Genomic DNA, 26,923 nt, shown 5'->3' with positions numbered 1-26,923 from the left:
ACTCCTGTTCTTGTACTTACTCCACTGGAAATTTTACCATCCTGGCCACTTGAAACTTATCTAGTCTACCTATCAGTAGAAACTGCAAATGTGATGATGTGAGAAGTGAACAGAATTAAAGGCGGAGAGTTATTCTACCCTGCAGAGAAAGTAGAGCCAGATAATAATTGGAGATGATAACTGAAGATTAATTTTTTTTCTTTGCTGAGATTTTTCCCACAGCCTTGCCATTTCAGGATCAATGGCATTTATTTCCTCTGGGGTAAAGATAACACTTAGAATAAGAGGTCATCCCTCAACACTGAGTATAAAATTAGATTACTGTTAATATCTACAGTGAGACAAAAGTCTTGAAAGCTATGTGGTTCAATTGCAAGAACTGAGTACTTAGAGGGAAAAAAATTTTAATGCATTTGCAGAATTTTTCTTTAACTACATAAAACTGAGGACAGGATCCCACGAGCAGTGGAAAGGAAAGATGCAGAATGTAAGGGAAGCACGAAGTCTTAGACACAGGAAAGACAAAAAAACCCTTCTTGGGCCAATGGAGAATTTGTAGGGGATCAGATTTTAGACCCAACTGTAGAGGGTGTGCTCCCCTCCTCCTCCCACAGATGGAACTGGGCTGGGGGAGAGGCCTGGGGAGTAAAGAGACACCAAAGAGGGTTTGGAAACAGAGCAGACTGTCTCTCAGTGGACTTTTACCAACACAGGGCAAGCTCTGGAGAAGAATGGCACCCACACATTTAGACAGTGAGGGTGCCTGTAAGAGTATCTTGCTCTGTAAACAGGGGCATGCAAGTGCTAAAGCATCAGTAGACATATTTTCAGAAATATGTGCTATACTACATTAGACTTCTCAAATAATGATTGAGAAATTCACACTGGATGTAAATTCCCCTGCAATTCTAATAGGAAAACAATCTATATACTAGCAGCAAATATTATATTCTAAACTTTAAAGACTAAGTCGGTGAGAGGAACTGCAAAAAAGTATTTCTTCCCAATATGTACATACAAATGTCCCAAGGGAAAGTAACATATAAAACATAATTTTCTATTGACATATAAAACTTGACCTCAAATTATCAAATTTAAAATCTTATCCCAATACTTAGTCCTCTTAGGTTACTTGAATACTCACAATGCTTTCTCAGCTTTTCACAAGCTGCTCCTTCTAAGCCTGAGGAAGATATATGCAACTTTTCACTTCATCAATTACTTCTGTCCTCACAGTTGAGCAAACATTCTTCAGGAATAACCATTACACAGATTCCTTGTATTACAAATGGGTGTCTCTTTTGATCACTGGCACCATTTGGAATAATTAACTATCAAATATATTGCCTTCTGAATGCAGTTTACTGAATTAATGGAACCTTGTGTATGTAATATACTTGACAAAAATTTCTTCCACTTCAGAAAGCTAAGGTCATTCCTAAGCTGTGACTGTTTAAAAATAAAACAAATGACTTACATATCTTGTTACAAGTTTGGGGATTCATTTACATTGACTAAGGCAAAGTCACTCTTTTACCTTCTGGTTAAACAATACACATATAAAATATATAAGAATTTTTTTTAAAAAAAGACTGAACATACTATTCCAGCTAATTGCCAAATTATTCTGGAATTGTTCTCTAGGAAAAAGAAATTAATTTTAAAATTCATTATAAAACAATTTAAACAGTATAAAAGCACATAAAGTGAAGGTTCCTTTACACATTACTATAAGTATTCCCCAAAGAAAATTAGTACTGGTAATGATAGTTACTGGTAACAAAAACTGCTACTGGTAGTCTTCTAAAAGCCTACACATAAAATGGGCATGAGTATAAACACAAACAGATGTATATTACGTGCCTACCAAACTACATTTTAGGGTTTTTTTTCTTTTTAACCAAATTAGTTTTTACCATATATAATATTTTATATTTTACTTGTTTCACAAAGCAATATACCCTTAATATTTTTCCATGTTCATATTCATGGATTGACCACATTCTATTTAACGGCTTCATAGTATATCTCCTAGGTACCATAATTCAACAATATCATAATTTAACTATTCTCCTTATTGGTGAGTATTTAAGTTGTTTCTAAACTTTTGCTATCAAAAATGTCATTACAGTGAACATCCTTATACATATATTTTTTCCTATGTGTATAAGCTTTGTTGTGTCTACTTTTAACTGTGCCTAAGTGATAATCTCATTCCCTTATAAGAAAAAAAGAAGTATGATCAAATTTATCACTATTAGCACAGTTCTTCTACTACCTGGATAAAACATATATTTTTAAAAATTTATTTTGGTAGCTTATAAATGTTAAACTAAAATTAACTCTGATTTTACTGATATGTAACTGAGACCAGGAGAACTAACCTTTCTAAGGCCATACAACTACCTAGTAGTAGATTCAAGACTAGAATCCAGCTTGATTCTAGGCCATTCTCTCTGTACCATACTCCACTTCCTGGAAGAGGACATCCAGGGCAGAGAGCCCTGTTAGAGCAGTGATAACAACTGGACCTGTTATGATTGTCAGTATGGAGCTCCCCAAGGATGCCTTTGCCACTATAAAGAAAATCTTAAGTTTCACTCACTCACTCAGAAGGCACTGAGGCTATCCACAGAAGAACTGGGAAAGTAAAACAGTCCCTGTCCTTAAAGAATTTTTGTTAAAGTTGGAGCAATAAGATGGGCAGAGATAAAATTATAGAATAATACAATTACTTACATAAAGTGGAAAGTTTTAGAGAAGTCAGCATCATTTGATACATATCCAATCAAAAGCCCAGTAAAAGAGTTTATTGAAAAATTAGTAAAATTTTGAATGACTAAAAGAAACGAGGCCAATCAAGAAAAAGATGCATGGAGGTTCAGAGAAGCAAAAAGAATAACATGTGGCCAGATTGATCAGGAAAATCTTCATGGAGTAAGGGGTATCAGATGTGGGCCTTAAAAGATGAATAGACAGGACTAGAATGCATTCATTTTCTCTCAACCCCATAAAGAGTCTCTTTCTGTACATAAATATATGAATTTGTACATACACACAATATAGTAAAATATAGTCCTGAATAAGTTTTCTATAGAATGTAGAAGGAAAGTTGAGTAAGAAACAAATCCAAAGGGCAAGAGCTTCGGTTGTTTCCAGTCTTATTCCACTTAAGGCAGCTGCAGAACAGGAGGGTTTAATTTAAGAATTATCATCTCACATGAACTCCTCGTGAATCTCTGAGACAAAAGAGAAACCAATCCTTACAGGGAAGCAGAACTAAAGCAATGGACACCATGATTTGTATGCAATGGGATTTTTGATAGTTTATTTATTTAAATATATTTATTTATTAATGCAGAGTTGAGTCAAAAACTAACTAGTTTCAACCAAACTTTTCTGTGTGTTAGAAATAAAGGGGCTATAGACCTTTTCACCTCTTTTAAGAGAGGCAAAGCCTCTAAAAAGAACTTGCCATTAGCATCAATCTTTCTAGGCTCGTAGCAGGCCACTTCCTAGCTTTGTAACACCACCACCACCAGACCTGGCCAGCAATGCCATCATCATCACCATCTACCTTCCTATGCCTAAGTTAGCAGGCATTTCAACAGTGTGTCAATTCTTCCTCTGCCCCCACCATTCCTTCTGCAGGAACAGCGTTCTCCTTCCTCCCTGCTTTCAAAAATCATAGTCATCCTTCAGAACAACTCAGATTTTCCAAACAGTCCAGGCTTCAGATTTCATCTCCTGCCATTTTCCGCTTCACATAATGTGCCCAGGCCATACTGAACTTGATGGATCCTAGGTTACAGATTCTTTCCAACCTGAGGAACTTTGAACATGCAATTTCCTACATCTGGAGATCTTGTCCCTTGATCCCTTGCCTGGCAAATTCCTACTGCTTTTTGAGTCTCCATTTAAATGTCATGACCTCAGAGGCTCTCCATGACCATCCTCTCCAATCCAGCACCTATCACAACTTGCTCATTACTTTCAGAGCACATTCAAAAACTATGGTTATTTTTCTTTATCTACCTTATTCATTTTCTATCTTCTCCATTTGAAAATACACTACACAAAGGCAGGATCTGTATCTGTCTTGCTCAGCACTGCATCTCAGGAGATAGCACAGTACTTTTTATAGGGGAGACATCCAATATTATTTGTTGTTTGGCTGACTGGTTGTTTGGTCAGCTGGCTGGTCGGCTGAGCTGCATGATTTGCCATGATTTATTCAATAACCAAAACCAGAGCCATTGCTTGCTGATGGCAGATAACTGCAATCCTAGTCATAGAATTAAGAAGTAGCTAGCCCTGAGGGAGTATGATTTGTATATCCAATTTCACTTACTGACAGAAAAAAAGCCACAGGAGCACGAAAACTTAAGCACTTAATACAACAGGGATTACAGAGCTGTGAGGAGAAATAGTCCTTAAGCACAAAGCTGCTGGGCTAGAGATAAGAAGGCCCCTCTTCTGCAGAGGAGTATTGATCCGCAGAATAGATGTGGGAACAAGTGCCAAGAGGTACGAGTGGGTATTCCTCTCCTGTTTCTTTCAGAACTCAGGGTGTGTGCATGAGTATTTTCTATAATAATTATGAATTAATTTTTATTTAAACCTATAAATTAAATTTTTAAAAGCAAGCTTTACACATTAAAAATATGCTTAAATAAAAAAATTAAGAATAACCTTCTGTGTTATTATTAAAATCTCTTACATTAAATAGGCAATGGATTATAGGGAATATAAAAAAGAAAGAAAATATTTCTCAATGATCAACAAATAACCCAAATGCATCCAATGACGGTTCTATTGGCAAAGGCTTTAAGTCTACTATATTTAGCCATCAAATTTTTCACCTATTAAATGATAAAATGATCACTATAGATCCTGTTAACTTTACCAGTTAATGTTTATTTAACAAACATTCCTACTTTTTCTGTTACAAGATGCAAAGCACTATGATCGTTATGGGTGGTCCTTTCGGCTAAAAAGGTTAAAAACAAATATCTGTATAACGTTTTACACTTTACAAAGCATAGTTTCCAGTTGGAACACCAAGTTCTAGTTTATCAGTAATGAAGAAAATGATGAGGAAACAAAAGCCCTATCAACACTACTTCATACTGTTCTTATACTGTCATTTCTTTAAAAAACAAACAAAAATGTACAGTTCTTGTTCAATATATAGCACATGAAATGCAATGTTTGCAAAAATCAACCCAAAAGATTCCAAAAGAATATATACACAGCTAATTTTAATTAGTACACAAATAACAAAATACAGGCAAACAGACACAAAGGAAAGGACATGTTGCTGATGAATATTGGCCCAGGCTTATCAACATGAATAAGCTACTGGATACAATAATTTGATCATACTTAAAATTGCAGTTATTAGTCTAAAAAAACATAAGTACATAATAGACATGTTGAAAAATTTGTTAACACCACCACTGCCAGGCACATCTTTAAAATAATGTGTAATATAAAATGAGAGAATGTGAAAATCTAGTACAACAGAAAAAAACGGAAATTGTAAAATAAAACTGATGGCTGAAGTGTGGTGCTGCACTGGGGGTCAACAACACTGTGTCTATTGTTCAGCTGAAACACACAATCTGCCTTTAGATACCATTATAATGTTCAATCAAAAACTGTCAATCAGCACCATTTGTTTGTAATCCCTCATCAGAACCCATTGCCTCAGTCTGAACATTCACAGGAAAGAATGAAGAGAGCATATCTGCAACCACTTAACCTTCATCAACCAACATTCATGCACACTCATTAACATTTTTTTCATACCACTTTCAAGCATGACACAGCTCATACCAGAATAATAATTCACTGATAATTGTTCAAGACAACAGCTGGACAGGCAGAGTGCAGAGGTGAACACTCTCATAGATTATGGGGTACAGCAATGCATTACAATTAGTATAAAAACTCATATGCTCATGTTCAATAGTTTTCAAAAAAAGTTAAGAAAATTTCATTAGCAAAAACAGCGATCCTAACTTTAACTCTGCATGGCCCACTGTCTGGTTCTTTTAACACTTTACTGTTTTGAAATAAACCAGTGGCAACCATCGACCCCAGTTACTGCACCATTGCATTAATAGAAGCAATAATTTTGATGCAGTACCATCCGACATAATCTAAACCTATGATCTAATTTAAAGACTACCAAGAGGGAAGGGAGAGTTTCACATCTTTCTAATAACATTGTTTTGTAATAAATCTCATAAGATTATTGTTTATTAAAAACAGTGGGAATAAATACTATGCTTTAAAAATGTGAATTCAGGGTTTCAATGGTGGCACAGTGGTTGAGAGTCCACCTGCCGATGCAGGGGACATGGGTTCGAGTCCCGGTCCGGGAAGATCCCACATGCCGCGGAGCGGCTGGGCCCGTGAGCCATGGCCGCTGAGCCTGCGCGTCCAGAGCCTGTTCTCCACAACGGGAGAGGCCACAGCAGTGAGAGGCCCGTGTACCGCAAAAAAAAAAAAATGAATTCAGAGAAATTAATACCACTGAAGAAACCTGGAATGATATCAATAAAAAAGAAATCCTAGATATAGAAGGGAACTTAAAGAATATCCAGTCCAATGTCCCACTAATAAAAGCTTCAACAGCTACTCTACTTCTTTGCCATGATGCAATACAAATAAAATGAAATTAATATGATAATGATAAATTAGTTGCCATTTATGAAGTAATGTGAATCAGGTATCATGCTAGGTATTCAATAGACATAGTCTCTTAATAATACTTTAAGAAGCTATTAACCTTCTTTTTCAAATGAGAAAATTGAAGTTAATCTGAAAAAGAGTGAAAATTTATCCAAAGTCAAAGAAAACCCAAACAAACAGAAAAAAAAAACAGAGAGATAGGATTCCAATCAGGCAGTCTGATTCCAAAGCTGAAGGTTTTCACTGTTAATTTCTGCATTAGAATCTAGTTTCTATTTCCATTATTTCATTCTAACATTCTGGCTGCACAATTGTTAGAATTAGACCTATCTTTGTAAGGTTTTTATAGTAAGTCCCCTACATATGAACGAGCTCCGTTCCGAGAGCTCATTCATAAGTCCAATTTGTTCGTAAGTCCAACAAAGCTGGCCTAGGTACCCAACTAACACAAGTGGCTACACAGTACTGTACTGTAATAGGTTTATAATACTTTTCACACAAATAATATATAAAAAACAAACACAAAAAGTGAAACATTTTTAATCTTACAGTACAGTACCTTGAAAAGTACAGTGGTACAGTACAACAGTTGGCATACAGGAGCTGGCAGTGAGCGAACAGGCAAGAAGAGTTACTGACCAGAGGAGGGGGAGGAGGTGGGAGGTGGTATAGCTGAAGGATCGTCAGCAATAGGAGACGGAGGGCAAGCTGCAATTTCACTCACGCCTGACATTGATGGCACAGGTTCTGGTTCCTTGCTGGAACAAGATGCACGTTCACATCTTTGAAAGTTCACAGCGTTAAGGTTTGTATGTAGGGGACTTAACTGCATTCCAAGACACAGCACTTAATATTCCGCAGTTTTCTACTCTTCTCATGTCCAACAAACCTGCTCTTAGCATTCATAAAATCTCTAACCCTGTAATTCTACCTAGTTTCCCTCTGACACTCCACCAGCCTTTATTTCTTTCACCACTCACCTTAGATTTCCAGATCATACTTCTTAAGGTAGCTCCTACTATGTCTTTTCTGTCTTGCTTATTTGACATTTAACCACAAATGTCTGGGAGGTGGATCACCAAACCTATGTAAATACAATGTCCATTTCTGCAGTCCTATTCCCAATTAGTGATCATTGTTGAAGGAAATCACATAACCTACATTGGGATCCACTATGCTTTAATAATATTCAATATAATCTAAAATAAGACCTCAGTAACATAACCCAGGGGTCAGCAAACTATAGGCCCATGGGCTAAGGCCCATCTGCCACTTGTTTTGTAAACAAAGTATTAACTGGAACACAGCCATGACCAATAGTTAAAATAGAATCTGTGGCTACTTTTGTACTACAACAGCACAGGGGCATAAGTATGACAGAAGCTATAAGCCCACAAAGACTAAAATAGTTACTATTTCGCCTTTTATAGAAAAGCTTTGCCACCCTATGCTGGAGATCCATAACAGCATCTCAAGTCAACTGGATAAAAACCCATTTGTCTTCAGCCTAGAATCTATAGACACCAGCCTAATTCATGCTATAAACCTAAATTACCCCATGGTTCTACAATTCTTTCCAAAGTCCATCAGCTAATGATTATCTAAATTTGGTTGATTATACATCCACAAACCTCTCTCATATGTATGCATTCCCATGGAAGTATCCTAGATTCAGGACTTCATCACCAATCCCCTGGTAATAAAATTAGTCTCTTAACTCTATTCCAGCCCCTGGACTTTCTACTATGTCACAGAGCAGCTCAATACTGAATTTTCATGCCGAAGCATAGATTATATCATGTTATACATTTATTCAAAACAGTCCAACCTTTGTGATAGAATTTTATATATTTAATATTTTAAATTATTTATTTAATATTTTAAATTATTAATTTAATATATATAAATGAGTGACATGAACCTCTTTCCAGGTTCATCTTCCAGGTTCATCATTGCCCCATCCATCTCCCCATCCCCACAGAGACTGAAGTACACTCCATCAGTACTCTTAACTTCCAAGCCTACATATTTGCCAAACGTGCCCAGCAAACATGTTCACAGTTTCAGCTCCCTCTCCTTGTGTGTTCATTCACTCATCCATCCGACCGGCTTATAAAGCACAATTAACATCAGACACTGGCCTGAGCAAAGGGAATGCAGTAGGGAGAAGACATGTATCTGTGCATGGAAAGATTACAATCTAATAGGAAAAGGAACATTAAATAAACAAACAGATATGAATTTTACTTGAATCACAAACCAGTGTAATGAATGAAAAACAAAGGGCAATGCGGGACTGAATTACAAAGGGATCTACCCTAATCTGGGAAGTTAGAGAAGGCAGGTCTCTAAGAAAATGACACATAAGCCAAGAAATGAATTATGTATGGGGTCAGTAAGGTGAAGCTACCTCCTTCATGAGGTCTTTTCTAATTAACCCAGTGTAAATCAACAGATTTTTAAATATGTCTAATAGTTGTGATATAATGACTTGATGTAATATGGTCAGTCAAGATATGATAAAAGCTACTTAGCACAGAAAGTATGTATGAAAGTAACAAAAAATTATACTGCATATACAAATCTTGAAAGGATAAAAGGAAATACAGTCAGATCCTATAATTAATTCAAGTAAGGTAGTAGAGTTTAGGGCAGTATTTTTTCTTTCAGCCACTACTAAATTTTCTCTAACATAAAAGTTTTATAGCAGTTTAAATAGGAAAGTGAATTTACATACATAATTTTAATAAAAACGTAAGTAATATTTTGTTGCTTGATTACTAACATACATATAATACTTTATAGTTATAATACAGAATAACCCATAAAACATTTACCTTTCATGTAAAATTGCAAGCTTCCCAGTTATAATACCTTTGAATCCTATACCACATTTCACTCAATAAATTTGTTATATTTAAATATTATTTGTATCTTGAGGTTTCTCTACTTGGTTAAAGCTTTTATATTAGCGTCTACAAGAAAAGGAGTTAACATACTTGATTTTTTTTATTGTTCCCAAATCTTTATAAAAGGACGGTTTTCAGTAAACTTTGAATTTTTTTTAAAGCTCAAAATCAATACTTATCAAAAAAAGAAAAATAAATATTAGCAAGGATGTGGAGAAACTGGAACCCTTGTATGTTGCTGGTGGGAATATAAAGTAATTCAGCTGCTTTGGAAAACAGCTGGCAGTTCCTCAAAAAACTAAACATAGAATTACCATAGGATACAGCAATTCCACTCAAAAAAATCAACCCAAAAGGGTTGAAATCAGGTACTCAAACAAATACACGTACAAAAATGTTCAGAGCAGCACTATTCACAATATCCAAAAGGAGGAAACAGCACAAATCCATCAAAGAAAGAATGGATAAACAAATCATGGTATAATACCTACAAGGGAATATTATTCAGCCATTAAAAGGAACGTAGTAGTGATATATGTTACAATGTGGACAATTCTCAAAACTGATAGGCTGAAAGAAGCCAGATACAAAAGGCCACGTATGGCATGATCCCATCTAAATCAAACACCCAGCTTAGATCAATTCAGAGACAGAAAACAGACTGGTGGTTGCCAGGGCTGGAGGGAAGAGACAATGGGGAGAAACTGGTTAATGGTACAGGGTTTTTCTTTGGACTGATGCAAATGATCTGTAACTAGATAGAGGGGGTGGTGGCACATGTACTAAATGCCACTGAATTGTATACTGGTTAATTTTATGTGGTGTGAATTGTACCTCAGTTAACAACAACTATAAAAAAATCAATACCCAACAAAGGAGCAATTTTAAGGAAAAAAAAAAAACTAAGAACAATAAAATGTGTTATCTGTTTGCTAACAGTTATTCCTGGGGTTTGTAGACATCAAATCAAGGTCCATCCAACAATAACAGAATTTACTTAAACTTTTTCGTCCTTCTTATACAGATACTTGCTGCTAAAACAGGAAAAAAAGGTGAAGCATTTTAGCATCTAGATTCTGAACTTACCCCACTCTCAACCACCTTCATTATTCTCTGAATTTTTTACCTAATTTAGCCTGTTATTCACTCAGAGCTAAAGTCATCAGTGGTAGAGTTAATTGGAATCTAGATCATTTAAATAATTCTACTCTCCTTCCAAAATTCCTATTTGCTTAAAATGAAAAAAGACAGTTTGCTTGAGGAGGTTGAAATTATTACATTTCTGCTTTAAAAGAATAAAAAAACATTAATTTCAGCCAACATTAATTTGGTGCTCACTAGGTGCCAGGCAGTCCCCTAGGTACTTAGGATACATCAGTAAACGCAACAAAGATCCCTCTCCTAAAGGAGTTTAAATTCCGATTGGCACGGAGAGAGAAAAAGACAAATGTATACCTACTAAATAAGTAATAAACAATATGTTAGAAGGTGAAAAATGATATTTTAAAAAAAGAAAAACAAGGTAGGGAGAACTGGGTTGGAGAGGTTGTGGGAGAGCACAGGCAGTGTGGCAGTACTAAACTGGGGGTAAGTACAGGGGCCTCATTGAGAAGGTGACATTTAAATCAAGACTTGGAGGTGGTAAGGGGCTGACTCGAGCAGATACCTGGAATAACAGTGTTCCAGGCAGGAAAGAGCCCAAGGCAGGAGTCTATCTGGTATGTCTGAGGTGAATCACGGAGGCTCTCCAATGTGACTGCAGTGAAAGAACTGAGACGAAGGTTGTAGCAGAGGAAGTGAGAAAGCAGAGGAGCAGGAGCAAGAGTGGTTTCCAAAGCTTCAGCCCCCTCCCAGCAGAAAGGGCTGGCCCATGTAACGGCAGAAGGGACAGCTGCACAGAGGTGGAGGCCAAGCAGGCTCTCCAGTGCTAACCTGGTGAAGGACACATCGGCAACAAGGCAGCAGTGGCTCCCATGGGGAACTTTCCTAGGAGATAAAGAATGGGTAGGGACTGCAAATTAAAACATTCAGAGTAAGTGATGACACAGAGAGAGGCAATGCAATGCATGGCCAAATTTAATGGAAAAAGTAGACCAAATTTACTGGAGAATGGTGTGTAGAATAGAAAAATAGCAAGAAGTATACAGCTAAAAATACAATTTGGACCTGGATGCAGAAGGCTACAAATGCCAGGCGGGGAAGGCCTTTTTTCTTTTAATCGCTTAGAATGAATGCACATATGGGAGATCGGTAGGGACGATAAATCTGAAGACAGTTTACATTACTGTCTTAAAAACAGAAAGACTATGAGAAAACAATACGAAAAAAAGGTTTGAAGAAAGTACATAATGAGTGAAATGGCTATCATGGCTTCTAAAGTTTAAAGGACCAAAACAGAAGATAGGTCATTATGCTGCACTGTTAGGGTAGCTGGTCTCAAGGTCATTTCCACACCAATGCGTATCGACTTCCACCCAGGCTCCCCCAACATGCTCCCACGCCTTTCCCTCCCTCCTTTTCTTTAGTGTCCCAACAGGAGAGAGAGGAACGAACACGAGGCATGAAGTTAAGAAGTAAACCCTTGACTTTCAACTTCTTTCTAATGATGCGACCTTGAGGATTAGATTTTTAACTTCTCCAGGCAACAGCTTCTCACACTAACTCTTATAATGTGAAGACCGGGCCAAGTTAGGAGCTGAGCAAGCACCCACTTCCCCTTTACTTTGTAAGTCAGTTCCTTTCTCTCATTCTTTTTTGCTTCCACCAACTGTTCTGGCCTTCTTATAACTCTAGAATAATCAAGAATAATGAGAAATTTTGATTTACTGAGATTGTAGGTTATGCTTATTCATCAAGAACACACTGACGAAAATGGCTCTTTTGACAAAGCACACCTCAGAGATACAAAAGTGGGCATGGGACCATCATGTCAGTTTCATTCTCTGCACTCAACAATCCTGCTGAGGAAAAATGATAGCTAAAAAAAAAAAAAAAACCAGTAATCCACTGATTAGTCATTTTTGGATTGCCTAGTCTAGAGAACAGTATTCTTTCAGATATATACATATAGGTACGTATACACACATATAGAGTAAATTCTATTACAAAAGTACTGTTACCACACTGAAGTTGACACAAACTGCTGTTTTCCTTGCTATTGGTATTGAAAGCAGATAAATCTGCTTAAGTTTAATGGAAATACAAATGACTGGTTAATTTTAAAAACTCATATTCACTTTTACAGATAGATAAGATTTTAAATGAAGTTAAATAAAACTTGGGAAAATTAAAATATTATTCAGAAAAAGGATAATTTTTAAACAAAAACTTAAAAGCTCTAAAAACTAATGTCCATCATTTAAAAACAAACACAATTATCCCACTGGCTATTTCAACGCTTCTGGGTTGAATCTTACACTAACGGGACCAAGAATGCCAAACTATCCCACTGTGACCTGTGAAACCCTCAAAAATAATTGGTTCTCTAATTGAAAAAGAAAAGAAGATTAAAGAAGGGAGAAGAGCCCTGCTTCAGGAGGAACAAATCTCAGGCAATATGATGACAGAAGAGTAGACTGGCAAGTAACTGAGCCAACAATTAAATTAAAATAAATTGCTTACTTTGTGTGAAATGTGGTTGTATTAGATCTTTTGATAAATGTGATATCCCTCAGTGGTGAAATTTTTTCCAATTAAAATAAACTTTTTATATATTGTATTTAAATTATCCAGTGAAATATGCAATTATAATAACATTTCCCAGCCTGTAATGAAACTGTATGTTCATATTAGGTCTGAGTAATATTTGGACTAGGAAAAGGTCCCTCTTCCAGAAGTCCCTATTATATAAATATTATATAAATATTTATAAGTATATAAATATTACATAAATATAATAATATGATTCAGATAAAAATATGTTGTAAAACATCGTAAAACAAGAGTAACAATCTGTAATTTAAAATATAATTAAACTTTAAGGTGAGGGAATTAAGTTTTTCAACAAGGCAATATAGAAAGTCATCTCCCAAAAGTTTATAATGTATAAAATATAACACATTTCTTTTTCTAAATTAGAACCAGTCTGTCTTTCTTCCTTACATAGTAACAAGTGAAAGTCAAGAACCAATTTGTTTTTAAATACCAGTGGTTCTTTACCCTAGCTTTTTGAAGGGTATTTCTGGCTTGAAAAAAAAAATAAGTAAAAACATATATACAGAATTTACTAACATCTTAGAAAAAATGAAATTAATAGTATACATTACAAACTGGAAAATATACAGTAGGCTGTGATACCTGTTCACATTAATTAAATATAGTATATTTAAATAAAGAAGAGGAAAAATCATTCCTGGCACTTGGACATGATATGAGGATTTTTCCTAAAACTCCGGAAAGGCACTTGGCTGTGGTAACAAAAACATATGTTGGTGTGATTAGTAAAGATCCAAAGCTCAATAAACATTTAGTGAACAGAACAAATGATTTAAACAGTTAAGCCAAAATGTCCCAGGACCCAAAAATGACATTCCTATAAAGGGAATGCACGGCTAAAGGAGACTGACATAATTTTAATGAGAGGAATCAACAGGGCCAAGTACCTTGTGAAATGCTGCAATTTTATGACATCCAGTTATCCCAACCCCCGTCCTCTGTCAGAGGTGTCCACGTCCTAATCCTTGGAGTCTGTGAATATCTTACCTTACATGGAAAAGGGAACTTTGCTAGTGTGGTTAAGGTTAAAGACCCTCAGATTAGGAGAGTCTCCTGGACGATCCAGATGGGCCCAATTTAATCACATGAGTCTTTAAAGAACCTCTCCTGACGTAGGTCAGAGTCTGAGAAACATGTACTCAAGGAAATCAGGTGAGGAAGACTCAGCTCACTGCTGCTGGTTTTAAAGAATCTAGAAGGAGGCCACAGACTGAGGAATGTGGGCAGCATCTGGAAGCTGGAAAAGGCAAGGAACAGATTCTCCCTGAGAGCCTCCAGAACATAGCCCTTGATTTTAGCCCAGTGAGACTAACCTACAGAACTGTAAGATGGTAAATGTGCATTATTTAAGCTGCTAAATTTGGAGTAATTTGTTAGAGCAGCTATAAAAAACTAAGACAAATCCCCACCTGTGAGCATAATAATTCCTCCCACCTTTGCCAGCTAAACTATGCTGAAACTGGAGGGAAAGAGAGGAAAACGGATGAGAAGCTAATCTAGAGTCCTGACATCCCTGGGATACTGAATTTACTAACTCTGGGACTACCAACAACCAGACTTCCCTTTTAAATCACTTTTAACTGGGTACTGTTTCCCGCAGGCAAACTTTCTCACAGAGTCACCAGAAAAGATCGATTTACATACACTAATGCAGCATGTAAGTTTCTAAGTTCATCATCCAATCTTAGATTTGGGGGCTGTGAGTCATTCTGAGATACACACTTTTCGCTTCAAGAGTTTTGCCTCCCCTATCTATTACTAGACAGGCTGTCAGAGAAGAAGAAATACCAACACCTATTTTCAATTAAGTTCCAGACATCTGTTCATGTATTTCCTTAATTTGTCACCAGTTCAGGAAACAAAAGTTAGGCTAAACCATATGTATAAAATACAATTGTATACAGTTGACCTAAATAATTTCTTTAGCTTACATCACAGAGCTGGAGGAGTAACCTATTCTTGAGAAATTATCACTCCTGTGAACATCATGCTAGCACTCTATGAAATGAAGAAAATGAACAGTTATCATCTTTCCTGCAAACCCTGTGGGGAATTTAGGCCATCAGCTCTACTTGGTACTCTTATTTGCCTATCAACTAAAGGTTCCCCATGCCTTAATGCGCCCCAGTTCCACAATGACATTAAGCCATCCGTACCATCCTCGTTAGGTTGAAACTGTAAATAAGTGTCAAAATTAATGAATTATTAGGCTTCCCTGGTGGCGCAGTGGTTGAGAGTCTGCCTGCCGATGCAGGGGACACGGGTTTGTGCCCCGGTCCGGGAAGATCCCATATCCCGCGGAGCGGCTGGTCCTGTGAGCCATGGCCGCTGAGCCTGCGCATCCGGAGCCTGTGCTCTGCAACGGGAGAGGCCACAACAGTGAGAGGCCCGCGTACCACACACACAAAAAAAGAATTATTAACACGATCCAGTAAGGTTTTATAAAGAACTGAATGAGCTTTCCAAGATCACTCTCGAATCATCAGCTCAATGCTCTAAAACAGAATCACACCAAGAAAAACAAAGTTAAATTTTTCAATTTTTAAAGTTCATGAAATTACACACCAGCTCCATTAATGGGCACCAGCTCCATTAACGACATAAATTGAAAGAAAAAAAAAATCACAGAAAACTTTTTTAAAAAGAGGGAAATAAAATCCCAAACAGGTCGTTACATTTGCTCCTGATTCAACAGGTCCTTCTCTACAGAAACATAATAAAGCATTTGACAGTTAAGATGTGCACAAAAATGAAAGAAACAAGAGGTATAGACCAGTATTCTAAAAGTCTTCCTAAGTGGCTATTAACATAGGTCCGTTAACAGGCAGTTTCATGGTTTAGAAAGCTTCATTTGGAAATAAGGCCAGGGACTTCCCTGGTGGCACAGTGGTTAAGAATCTGCCTGCCAATGAAGGGGACAAGGGTTTGAGGCCTGGTCCGGGAAGATCCCACATGCCACGGAGCAACTAAGCCCGTGTGCCACAACTACTGAGCCTGCACTCTAGAGCCCGCGAGCCACAACTGCTGCTACAATGAACTGCTACAATGAACTGGGCATTGCAAAATATGTTTTAAAATATTCATCATATAATCCTCACAATAGACTTATGAGCTGGACCTTATCTCCCCCATTTTAGAGAGGAAAGGCCTACAGCTGTAAGGGCTGGGGTCGCACACTTGTAGGTGGATTCCACAGTGCCTCACTTCTCCTGCAGACTCCACAGCGTGATGTTAGTATTTACAGTTCAAATACTTACAGAAGTGAAGAGAGGTACCAAATGATGAAAGATGGTCTTAATAAAAAACGGCAGGTTTTTAAAGCCTTTAATATAAATTGTGGGATGAGGATGAACTGCTGTGGGGCAGTGGTAAGGTGGCAGGAGATGAGAGGAAAATTATTTTAAATCAAAGAAGAGCACTTTAAATAAAACATAATAGGATTTCTTTTAATCAGAGAAGCAGCATGGCATAGCAGAAGGAGCGATGGCTTTACACTCAGATCTGTATTCCATTCACAGTGGCGGCTCCTTTTAGCCAAACTTCACTTGAAGAGCACAACTTTTTCTTACCGATAAAATGTATACAACATTTGCCTGGGGCCCTTTGCAGAATTGTTTTGGGGAGCAAATAAAATGATATAAATGAAGTAAACATAACTGCTAAAAAGAAAGACACATTATTAATACTGTTGTTTTATTATTGTCTAATTAGGGAATAAGTTTTCTATTTTTTTCCATTTTTGATATATGCTTTTATTAACAAATGCATTATGGTCTGTTAACATGGATTTAAAAAATGGATGGCCAGATGTTGGAACCACCATAAAAAATTATTCTAAGTTGGATAAAATATCTCATTACAAATAACACACTAGCCCTTTCAATTACAAAACAAACAAACCCAAAAACCACATTCCTGTGAATAGGCAGCAGTTGAGGTGAGGCCCCTGACCTCCACCTCACTCCCACATCTACACGCTGCAGCAGGGTCCTTAACTTTTTTTGCCATGGAGCCCCATCGGCAATCAGAGAAGTGGACCCCTTCTCAGAATAATTTTTAAATGTATAATTTAAATACATAAGATTTGAAAGGAAGCAAATTGTTCTCGAAGACAGTTATTAAAATGCACTGTTTATGGACTGGTAACAAACATGTCTGGCAACCATGGAGATGGACTGCTCAGATCTCCCTTTAGGAAAGAACTTTCCACTCGGTTACAAAGGAGCACACTTAGCTGACAGGCTCCAAGCCATGAGCACCCTCAGGACCCTCCTCAGTTTTGGAGCCCCAGCCAAGGACTGAGCACGGCAGAAGTAACCAGGCCTGGCCATCACGGCCCAACCTGGGACTCCTCTGACAGGCATTCTGGGCTCCAGCACTCCCTCCCAGCTGCGCTGGTTGAGAATTTCTCAGATTTGCATCATAGTCCCAGGTTCTTCCAGCCTAGTCCTGCTCACAACCACCTTTTACCTTTCACATGCATTACCCATCCCTTGCCCCTTAAAAAATCCCTCCTGCACTTCAACGTCTCAGCATCTGCTTCCTGGAGGACCCAACAGACAAAATATGCTTCTTTATTAATGTCTTAAGTAACAAGGTCTAGCTGCAGGTCTAATAACTACTCTAATTTTGAAGTAGTGATGAGTTTCAATGATATTTCAATGTACCTGAAGCAATTCTCATGTGATATGAAAGTATGTATGAACCTTACAGGTAGAAACGACATAGGTACTGCTGTGTTTGTTGCCTATATTTATCATTGAAGGAAAAACTAAATTTCAGTTAGAGGTTAATGAAAGTGATGATGCTAAATTTTTTTTTCTTATCCAAGTTCATAGGCCTCAAGTTAAGAACTCCTGGTGTAGTGTATGTCTGACTTTGAAATATCCATTCTTTTAAGGCACAGACACCTACTTAGACAAGTCAGAGCTGTGATAAGCAAAGGTCTCTAAACTGGCATTCTCCTCAGATGCCATGACAGCCATGAAAGCTTGTGGTAAACACAGAACATGTTCAAGGTATCAGAGCATATGCCCAAATGACCTAACCTTGAGGAACCAAAAAAACAACAACAACAACAACACCCAGCTTACCTAAACACATGAATATATAATCACCTCCAAACCTAACTTATGAAATTCAAAGTTATAAAATTACAATAAAGTTATTTACACAGAAAGTTTTTTTTTCTGTTACAAAAGAATTTACTACACTGTTTATTTTATATCAAATTCCTATAGCATGGAATCCAGCAAGAAGCGCTTATCTCCTTATGACTCTCCTACCAGCACGATCCCACTCCCTCCTTGTGCTCCAGGGATGGATCCAGGTACAGTGCTAACTCCATGTGATTCTCTCTCTTCCAAGCCTGGCAAGTGGTGTGTGTGGAGGAGGGCATAGGGGTCAGACAGAGTAGAGAAGAGAGGAAATGAGTGGCCAGATTTACAAAATATTATTTTAAGATTAAAGTAGCACACTCAGAAGGAGGAGCCTCATTTATATTTTCAGGAGAACAATGGTGTGCACTAACTATGAGTGGGAGTCCTAGTGATAGAACATACTGCAGACAAGGCAATCGAAAAATGCACTTTGAGCAATCAGAGGGCAACAAGAGATGCCAGGGTAAATGGGGAAGAAGACAGAAGAAGGAAATGCAGGAAATGGAAGAGAAATCCTAAGAGACAAAATCCTAAGCGATGACAATGGAATGTAATGACTTTACAATTTTGTTAAGGTTTGACAGCTACAGGCGCACCACTGAAAACTGCTACCAGAATTAAAATACCATGATGAGCTACTTGTAATACGGAAGGGAGACAGCATCCCCCAATCTACCACTAGTCAAGTGACACTAGTTGAATCCAGTGCCCTAATACCATTCTTTTCTCCAGTGGAAGAAGAAAAAAAGAGAATAGAAAAAAGGAAAGAAAAAAAAGCCATGTTTATGGGTATACCCCCCCAATACAATACACACAAGTCCAAGCCTCCTCCTTTTCTGTTTATAGCATCAGTACAATATATAAGAAACATGCCTATTTACAGGGACCTTTAAACCTTCTATCACACCATGCCAAAGATATGCTGGGTAACTAAGTGTGTAACTGAAGCATTCTGTGGACTTGAAAGTTGCCTGTGGCTCCAACCTAAATAACCCCTTTCTTTATGCTCTCTTTAGGTTTTATTTCTCTAAAGCTTTCAGAATAAATTTCTGTTTCTTTTGTAACCCAACAGAGAATATAATTGGTAACAATGAGATACTCTCTAATGGTGAAACAAGCAAGACATTCCTGACCTATCTCATAATGTCCTTAAGTTCTTTCCAGATTCAGCCACTGACAAGAACCAAAATAAATCCCTAGAGAAATATTTAATTCGCCACTGACTTCCTCCCCAATCTTCCCAAACTAGTGTTTGTCAAACGTCTTTTCAGAAACCTTTAAGATGTTGAAGATATGTTACATTCATTTTGGCATTATCTCTATATTAACATGCTCCCAAGAACCATATTTCTGTTATAAATTATATTGTTCACCTTAATGTAGGCTTCTGAGGTAGTTCAGGATTTTTTATACACTTTGGTTCATACAGAGGAATAAATTGTGTTTCAGATACAAAGCAACAAACTGAACACAGCCAAGTCACTGGGATACTCCATGGTTTATCACTCCCTACCCCAATACTTTGTCCACTGAACTATGATGTCAGAAATCTAAGCTTGATTTGTTTTTAAGTACATAATCCATTAACTGTGTCCATATGCCATAACTGTTCAGTTGAGAAATTATTTATAAACCAGTTTATTGGCCCTATCTGGCAAATATGATGCACCTGTTATAAAATTTGATTACTTCAGAAAGCTAACAATTGTGGAATCACATTTTCATAATAAATCAGTCTATGAGAAATAGACTATTCATATACTTTCAGAAAGTCCTTTAATCCCTATTAAGTTAACAGTTTGTGAATAATGAAAGTAATTAATATTAATTTTAGTCGATAAATCCAACACCAATAACTCGTTAGTATACGTTAATCCATTTTCCAACAGCCTGTAAAAATTAACCAACAGATGCTTCCACTCTGGTAAAAAATATGCAGGTCATTAGCATTATTTGATGATACCAAATGTTCAATATAGTATATGAACATTGTGATTAAATTTCTGAGAGATATACAATGTTCTTTTATAACCTTGTTAAGTCTTAACAGAAGCCAGAGACAGTAAAACATGGCAGTCTTTTCTACAATCAAGATCAGTACTGGTTGTCCCACTCCTTGTTCTTAGACTTCACCTGCGAACTTGACTGTGCTTCACCAAGGCCACAGAGTAACATGAGTACAGGGCCCCTCACCACAGCGTCCCCAGTGCTAAACACAAGGCCTCACATTCAACGTGTCCCCTGTAAATACTTGTCGACTTGAACAATGGTAGCGAAATAGGATAAAGAGAAAAAGCAGAAGAAATTAAAGAGGCAGATGAGAAAAATACAAGAAAAAGATGATCAGGAAATATGCCTACATGTTATTTTCAAAAGAATCTAAACTATGGAAAGCTAAGATGTATCTCAAAAGTTTAGGATGGAGAGAAGCAAGGAAAACAAAGTGAGATACTTAACAGGGAAATAAAGTATAAAAAAGAAAATGATACTACTGAATCAGAAAAAAACATGTTGATTTCATAGGAAATGGCTTAGAGGGGGGTTTCCGTACTCCTTAAGATATGACACAAGGCACGCTCCATTGAAGCAATGCTATAAAAGTCACAGGTAGGGGATTAGTTTAGAAAGCAAAGTAAGTAAAATCTAACTGGAAAAAAAAGAAGAAATATAATAGAGGGCAACATGAGTTAAGAGGAAATGTCCAACTCTCTTACCAAGAACATCTTGCTCTATCTATGAGTCAGTGGGGCAGGGTGCTACTGTGGGGAGTTAGAACTGTTTTGCAATTGTAGACCAAGAGAAAAACCTCAGCAGAGATGTGGTAAAGATTAAACAAAGTCACATGAAGAAGACCCAGCTCAGGGCTGGTATACCACAGATACTCAATAGGGATTATTAGTTTCTCTTCCTTTTCCAACTCCCAGGGTATGAGACCTCTGAAACCCAACAATCTTAACCTAAATGTCTCATAAACCTAAAGCAGTGTAAAATAAATAGCCATACTTAGTGACAAAAAATAAAGAACATGAGAGAAAATCCCAAGGTTCTTTTAGATTATTGGATTCAGTTCCTTTCCTTTTCCTTTCTGCCAATTTCAAATGCTTAGGAAGCACAAATATTGGCATCTACCATTTAAAATACCTGGAATGGAACATTCAACTATGTCAGAGAAAGAGGCCTGGTTCTTAGTCCAAACAGGTACTTCAATAAAAAAAAAAATTAAAAAAAAATATTTTCTCTAAAAATCCACAACTCTTCAGTAATCTGAATTCTTTGCCCTTCCCGGCCAAGTTGTGATGCAAGCCAATGATGACAATCAACTAGCAGCCCGTGCCTCTATCTCCCCCTGCCTGCTAGACAGAGGAGAGCAACTATATTTCTACCTGGAACTCAACAATGAATAATAGGTTTAATTATGAATTCTGCAGAAATGACAAAATTGATTCAAAGTAACATTTGGTGTCACGTGAAACAGGCAAACATTAGCAGCCAGGCCATGAATAAAGAGACAAAGAGCAATCTATCCACCAGCCCTCTGTCTTGTCCAAGTTTTCTAAGCACCTTGCTCTTGCCTTCCTTTCTGACCTTTCCTATAAAATATCTACTGAAGTCCTGTCTTTCTGAAAGCAGCAATGAATAGCCTTTTCTAATGAAATACTAATAATGCCAAAGAGAACACTTAAGGCTCCTCAAATAATGCTTTCTAGGAATTATTCTTTAAAATCCAAACCAAAAAATAGTCACCTTCTCAGCTCACCATCTGTTAGCATTGTGAAATGTTGGCACTGCCCCGCGTTACAACCCTGGGCTTCCCCATCTTTCTGTTGATCATGGAAATATCATCTACTGTCCCAGAAAAGAGGAAGCAGCATTTGAGCTGAGAGAAAAGAAGTCATAGCCTCTGCCAGCCTCTAAGTCAAACCAAAGAGAGATTCAGGGCAGTGTGGATGCATGCACCAAGCCAGAGAGGCACTGATATATGGAATATTCAGAAAAGGATCATTATTTCCTCACCTTAACCTTTACAACTAGTATTAGATTGAGCAAATATGTTGATTTTTTTCAACCTTAAATCGTAAGACGAAAGTTAGATGACAAGAATTTTTTAAAGGTCCAATTATTTCATTTAGGGCTAACACTACAGCTAAATTAAAGACATGCTAACAAGTTTCCCTTTTGAGCCTCATTAATTAAGAAAGTAATCAGAGTAAAGAGGGAAAAAAAAATAGAGAAGCTGGATCGCAGAATTACTTAAATAGCTTTTAGGTACCACCCTTTCTACCTACTAGAAAAGCAGAGGGAAAACTAATCAATTCCAGATTATGAAATCTGAAATTCTGAAGTGTTTTACATGTAAATACACATTTTAACTGCCATATATTTTCCCTGATTGCCTGAAGAGTGCACTAATCTTATTCAAAGAAAATTTTGATTCTCCATAATCAAAAGATAAAATTAAGATCTGCTTACTTCACAAGTTTTCCTATGGTAAGCTTGCTAAGAAAATGCCCCTGGTTTTGAAAGATCAAAATATATCATTTTTACTATTTTCGTCAAGACCAATGGTGTTCCAAAATATCTGATAAAGGCTTTGGATTTAACACAAATTCTAGAAATCTAATTTACAATTACCTTTTAGAGTTTCTAACTTACAATAATTTTTTAAAAAGAGTTTTTAATTTATATTTTAGAAAGCATTTCAAAGGAAAGCAAATTATTTTTTTGCCATCTGCCAATATCCCATGGTTGCTGTGATGACCAAGTTAAATCACACATATAAAGCATCTAGCATGGTGCCTAGTACACAGTGGGCACTTTAAGAAATCAATTCTTCTGTCTACACCAAGCCTTCCCATCTCCATCCAGATGGAGAAAAGCCCACGCACAGCAACGAAGACCCAACGCAGCCAAAAATTAAAAAACTATTAATAATAATTTTAAAAAATAATTAAAACAAACAAAAAAAGATAATGACTGACCTAAGTGCCTTGTACTACAAACCTAAAATGTGTTACTTAAAAATGAACTGAACAGTATATGTGCATATCAGCCCTGAAATATAAGTGGTAGGCCCATGACACTGGATGAGACAAAATCAAATTTCAGACAAGAGTAATTCCTAAATATAATTGTCAAAAAGAGAAAAATCACACTGCACAGGTAAAAGCTATCTGTGATGGCTTTTGAAAATGAGTTCCATTGCATTTAATGAAAAGATGTTATAATCTACTCATAGACTCTATTTCAAACTAATTTTCAAGATGTTCTATAAATTTGATATTTCTATCCCATGTGAGTCATAGTAATTAATTATGTGATAGTCACTGTAACATTAAAGGGTGGGAAAATTCTAACTAGAGGAAGACTTACATTTTGTTTTCATTTTTCTATTTCTCATTGACTACAGGGAATTTTCACAACAAAATTTTCTCTGAAAATACCCTCCTTTACGAAAGTCTAATTTAGAATATCTTCAAAGAAGGTATTATAAAGAAAATTTTTTAAGTTTTGTATTAAATCATTTGTATTTTAAAAATTGTTCAGTTGATACTCTATATAAAAAATTAACTTCAGATTATTCACTGGATTATTCATTTATCCATTAGTAACATAAAAAATACCATTTATATGACACAAATAATACTTTCTAAAGGTAAGCATATAAAAAGTTACAATATTAAAATACTAAGAGTAACAAATAACCAAGATATTAAACTTACCTTTTGGTTGGCAACAAAACGTATTCTCAAGTTTACAAAGCAAATCCACATTTTCATACTTATTTTCATTTGCTTTTACCCAGAAACAGTCTTCAGTCATTTCCTGAGGTCTGATCTGCAGCCAGAGAGAAGACAGATTCACAAACAGTTGAGTGTTTCATCTGTCCCCCACACCCAATCACCATGTATACACCCAGTGCCCCAGAGCTGCCAGCAGATGCTTATGAAGTAATCTCCGTAAGATTTTTTTCCCAAAGTATGTTCAATGAAATACAAGTTCTGCAGGAAGTTAATGTGTTATTAGGGGAAAAAAAAAAAGGTTCCGCTCTCAAATAGTTGGGGATTTGAAGTTGAATGAAATGAAGTTTGTTTCTTCTCAATTATACTTCTCCTAGTCTTTAGCAATGCTCAATTTATGTGACCATGAAACCATCATTCTGCAGGATTCAGAATTCCTATGTCTCGACTAACTATCCACTTCTGACAAGTAGTAATACTCTTCCCAATAGCTATCAACATAAAAATTCCTAAGAATAATGATTTTTTTGTACTTTTAAAAAACACTTCAAAATACAGAGTATAACCACAATAATGTTGAATTGCCAATTTAATTACAATCAAATCCCATTGTAACAACTAACATCAATTCCTACCCAATTTATAAACCAGAGAGCTTTAGTCAATAGCAAAGGGCTTTGACTCAACATTTTTATTTAAAATAATGCCTGTTTATTTAATGTCATTTTGAACAGGGCACCCATTGGAAATTATATATAATTATATTTAAGTTTTAATATAGGTAACAGTATTATTTCTCTATTTATTTCTGTTTTACCTTTAACCAATTCAATCTTCTCATGCTGGTCTCCGGTTTAAATTCTTTCTTTGGTTTTAACCCAAAAGGCAGGGTTGGTGGTAGGGGAGAGTTTCGTCCACTGAGAAATCCCAGGGGAGGTGGTGGAGGCACAGGACCACCACCAAATGGCATGGGCATTCCTGGAAGGGGAGGGGGTGCAGGTGGGGGTGGAGGGGGCAAGCCTCCACAAGAGGACAGTGGAGGCGGTGGAGGAAGTGCTGCATGGCCAGTTCCATTTTCTTTTGAAGAAGGCAAATAGGTACCAGGTGGCAAGGCACCAAACTATAGGGGAAAGAAAAAGAAGAAATATGACAAAGAACTCTCTACAAAACATGTTAAAGTACACTTTTCTCAAAAATAAGGTATTCTTTTTTGGGCTTCCCTGGTGGCACAGTGGTTGAGTCTGTCTGCCAATACAGGAGACATGGGTTCGTGCCCCGGTCTGGGAAGATCCCACATGCCGCGGAGCGGCTGGGCTCATGAGCCATGGCCGTTGAGCCTGCGCGTCCAGAGCCTGTGCTCCGCAACGGGAGAGGCCACAACAGTGAGAGGCCCACGTACCGCAAAAAACAAAAATAAAATAAAATAAAAATAAGGTATTATTTTAAACCAAAAACAACTGAATTTCAGCATCATCATGTGGTTTAACCTAAAAACAAAATTTCAAAGATTTTTTTTCCCAATTTAAGAATATTATAGCTTTTATTTTCATAAAAATGTAATTGTCAGAAATACTACTCCCCGTTTTGCAGTAGTTATGGCCAACCAGGTGGAGATATCCAGGAGGCAAATGGCAACATGGGCCTAAAAGATCTGAAAGTCAGCAGTCTCTACAGGACAGCTGAAGAAGCCATGGGTGTAGATATGTTCACCCAGAGTCTGTAGCATGAGGAAAGGTTTATATACAGAATTCTACAGGACACCAGCATTTAAGTGGTAAGTAAAAAAAAAATAAGATCCAGAAAAAGAGAGGTAAATAATATTGCCACATCATGCCTTTGCCCTTGAGAAAAAAAATCTAAGATTCTTAGTAGGACCTTCAAGAGCATGTCACGATCTGCTCCCTGTGACCACTAGGCACCTCTGTCCTTATGTTTCCATGGCATAATAACAATAGATGCATTTTTACTATCATAAAGGTGATCTGGGTTGATAAATAATTTTTTGTGATATGGTTATTTCCTGAAATTACTAACTTCAACTCTGAGTCATATAGCTATAGGAGTATTAATAAATCATTTAAAAGTTTTATGGCAGGCTTCCCTGGTGGCGCAGTGGTTGGGAGTCCGCCTGCTGATGCAGGGGACACGGGTTCATGCCCCGGTCCGGGAAGATTCCACATGCTGCGGAGCGGCTGGGCCCGTGAGCCATGGCCGCTGAGCCTGCGCGCCCGGAGCCTGTGCTCCACAACGGGAGAGGCCCACATACCGCCAAAAAAAAAAAAAAAAAAAAAGTTTTAAGGCACAATTATTGAAAACAGATCATGTATAAAGGCTTGAAATCAATATCCAAGGTCAGCACAAAGAAAAAGTATTTAAGAGAAGTTGAGACCACAGTCAAAAAACATGCCTTATCAAAAACATTAAGAATAAAGAAGAATCACTTTAGTGTTATGCTGGGTTGCTGTGATCATGAATAGCACAGCCCTCTCAATGTTAAGGATGTATGTACATTATACTCACACTCAGTATACATTTATGGTTAACAATTAATGTCTTAAAACAAAGGTATGGTTGAATTTCTGCTCTAGATTTTGATGGGTGTGACAGACTTATCACTGATGGGGCCAGACACTGTGACCACCTTGCCCCCCATTCTATCCCCAGCACCTAACAGTACTTGGCTGTTAAGTGATGGAAGGAATGA

At 37.0% G+C, this 26,923-nt stretch overlaps 1 protein-coding gene across 1 annotated transcript in view; it reads right to left on the bottom strand.

Moving 5' to 3' along the window:
* The window catches only part of DIAPH3 (diaphanous related formin 3), a gene marked incomplete at both ends in the record, with an annotated part of 534,203 nt that overhangs the window by 297,322 nt on the left and 209,958 nt on the right, over nt 1-26,923 (bottom strand). Inside the window, 2 exons of the mRNA XM_079721707.1 lie at nt 24,202-24,316; nt 25,037-25,339. Coding sequence (XP_079577833.1) covers nt 24,202-24,316; nt 25,037-25,339 — 418 coding nt within the window. The remainder of the gene's footprint in view (nt 1-24,201; nt 24,317-25,036; nt 25,340-26,923) is intronic.

Source organism: Hyperoodon ampullatus (genome assembly GCF_949752795.1).
Source record: "Hyperoodon ampullatus genome assembly, chromosome: 16".
Classification (NCBI taxonomy): Eukaryota; Metazoa; Chordata; class Mammalia; order Artiodactyla; family Ziphiidae; genus Hyperoodon; species Hyperoodon ampullatus.
Note: the sequence above shows the minus strand (reverse complement) of the source record. Positions and strands in the feature narration are given on the sequence as shown.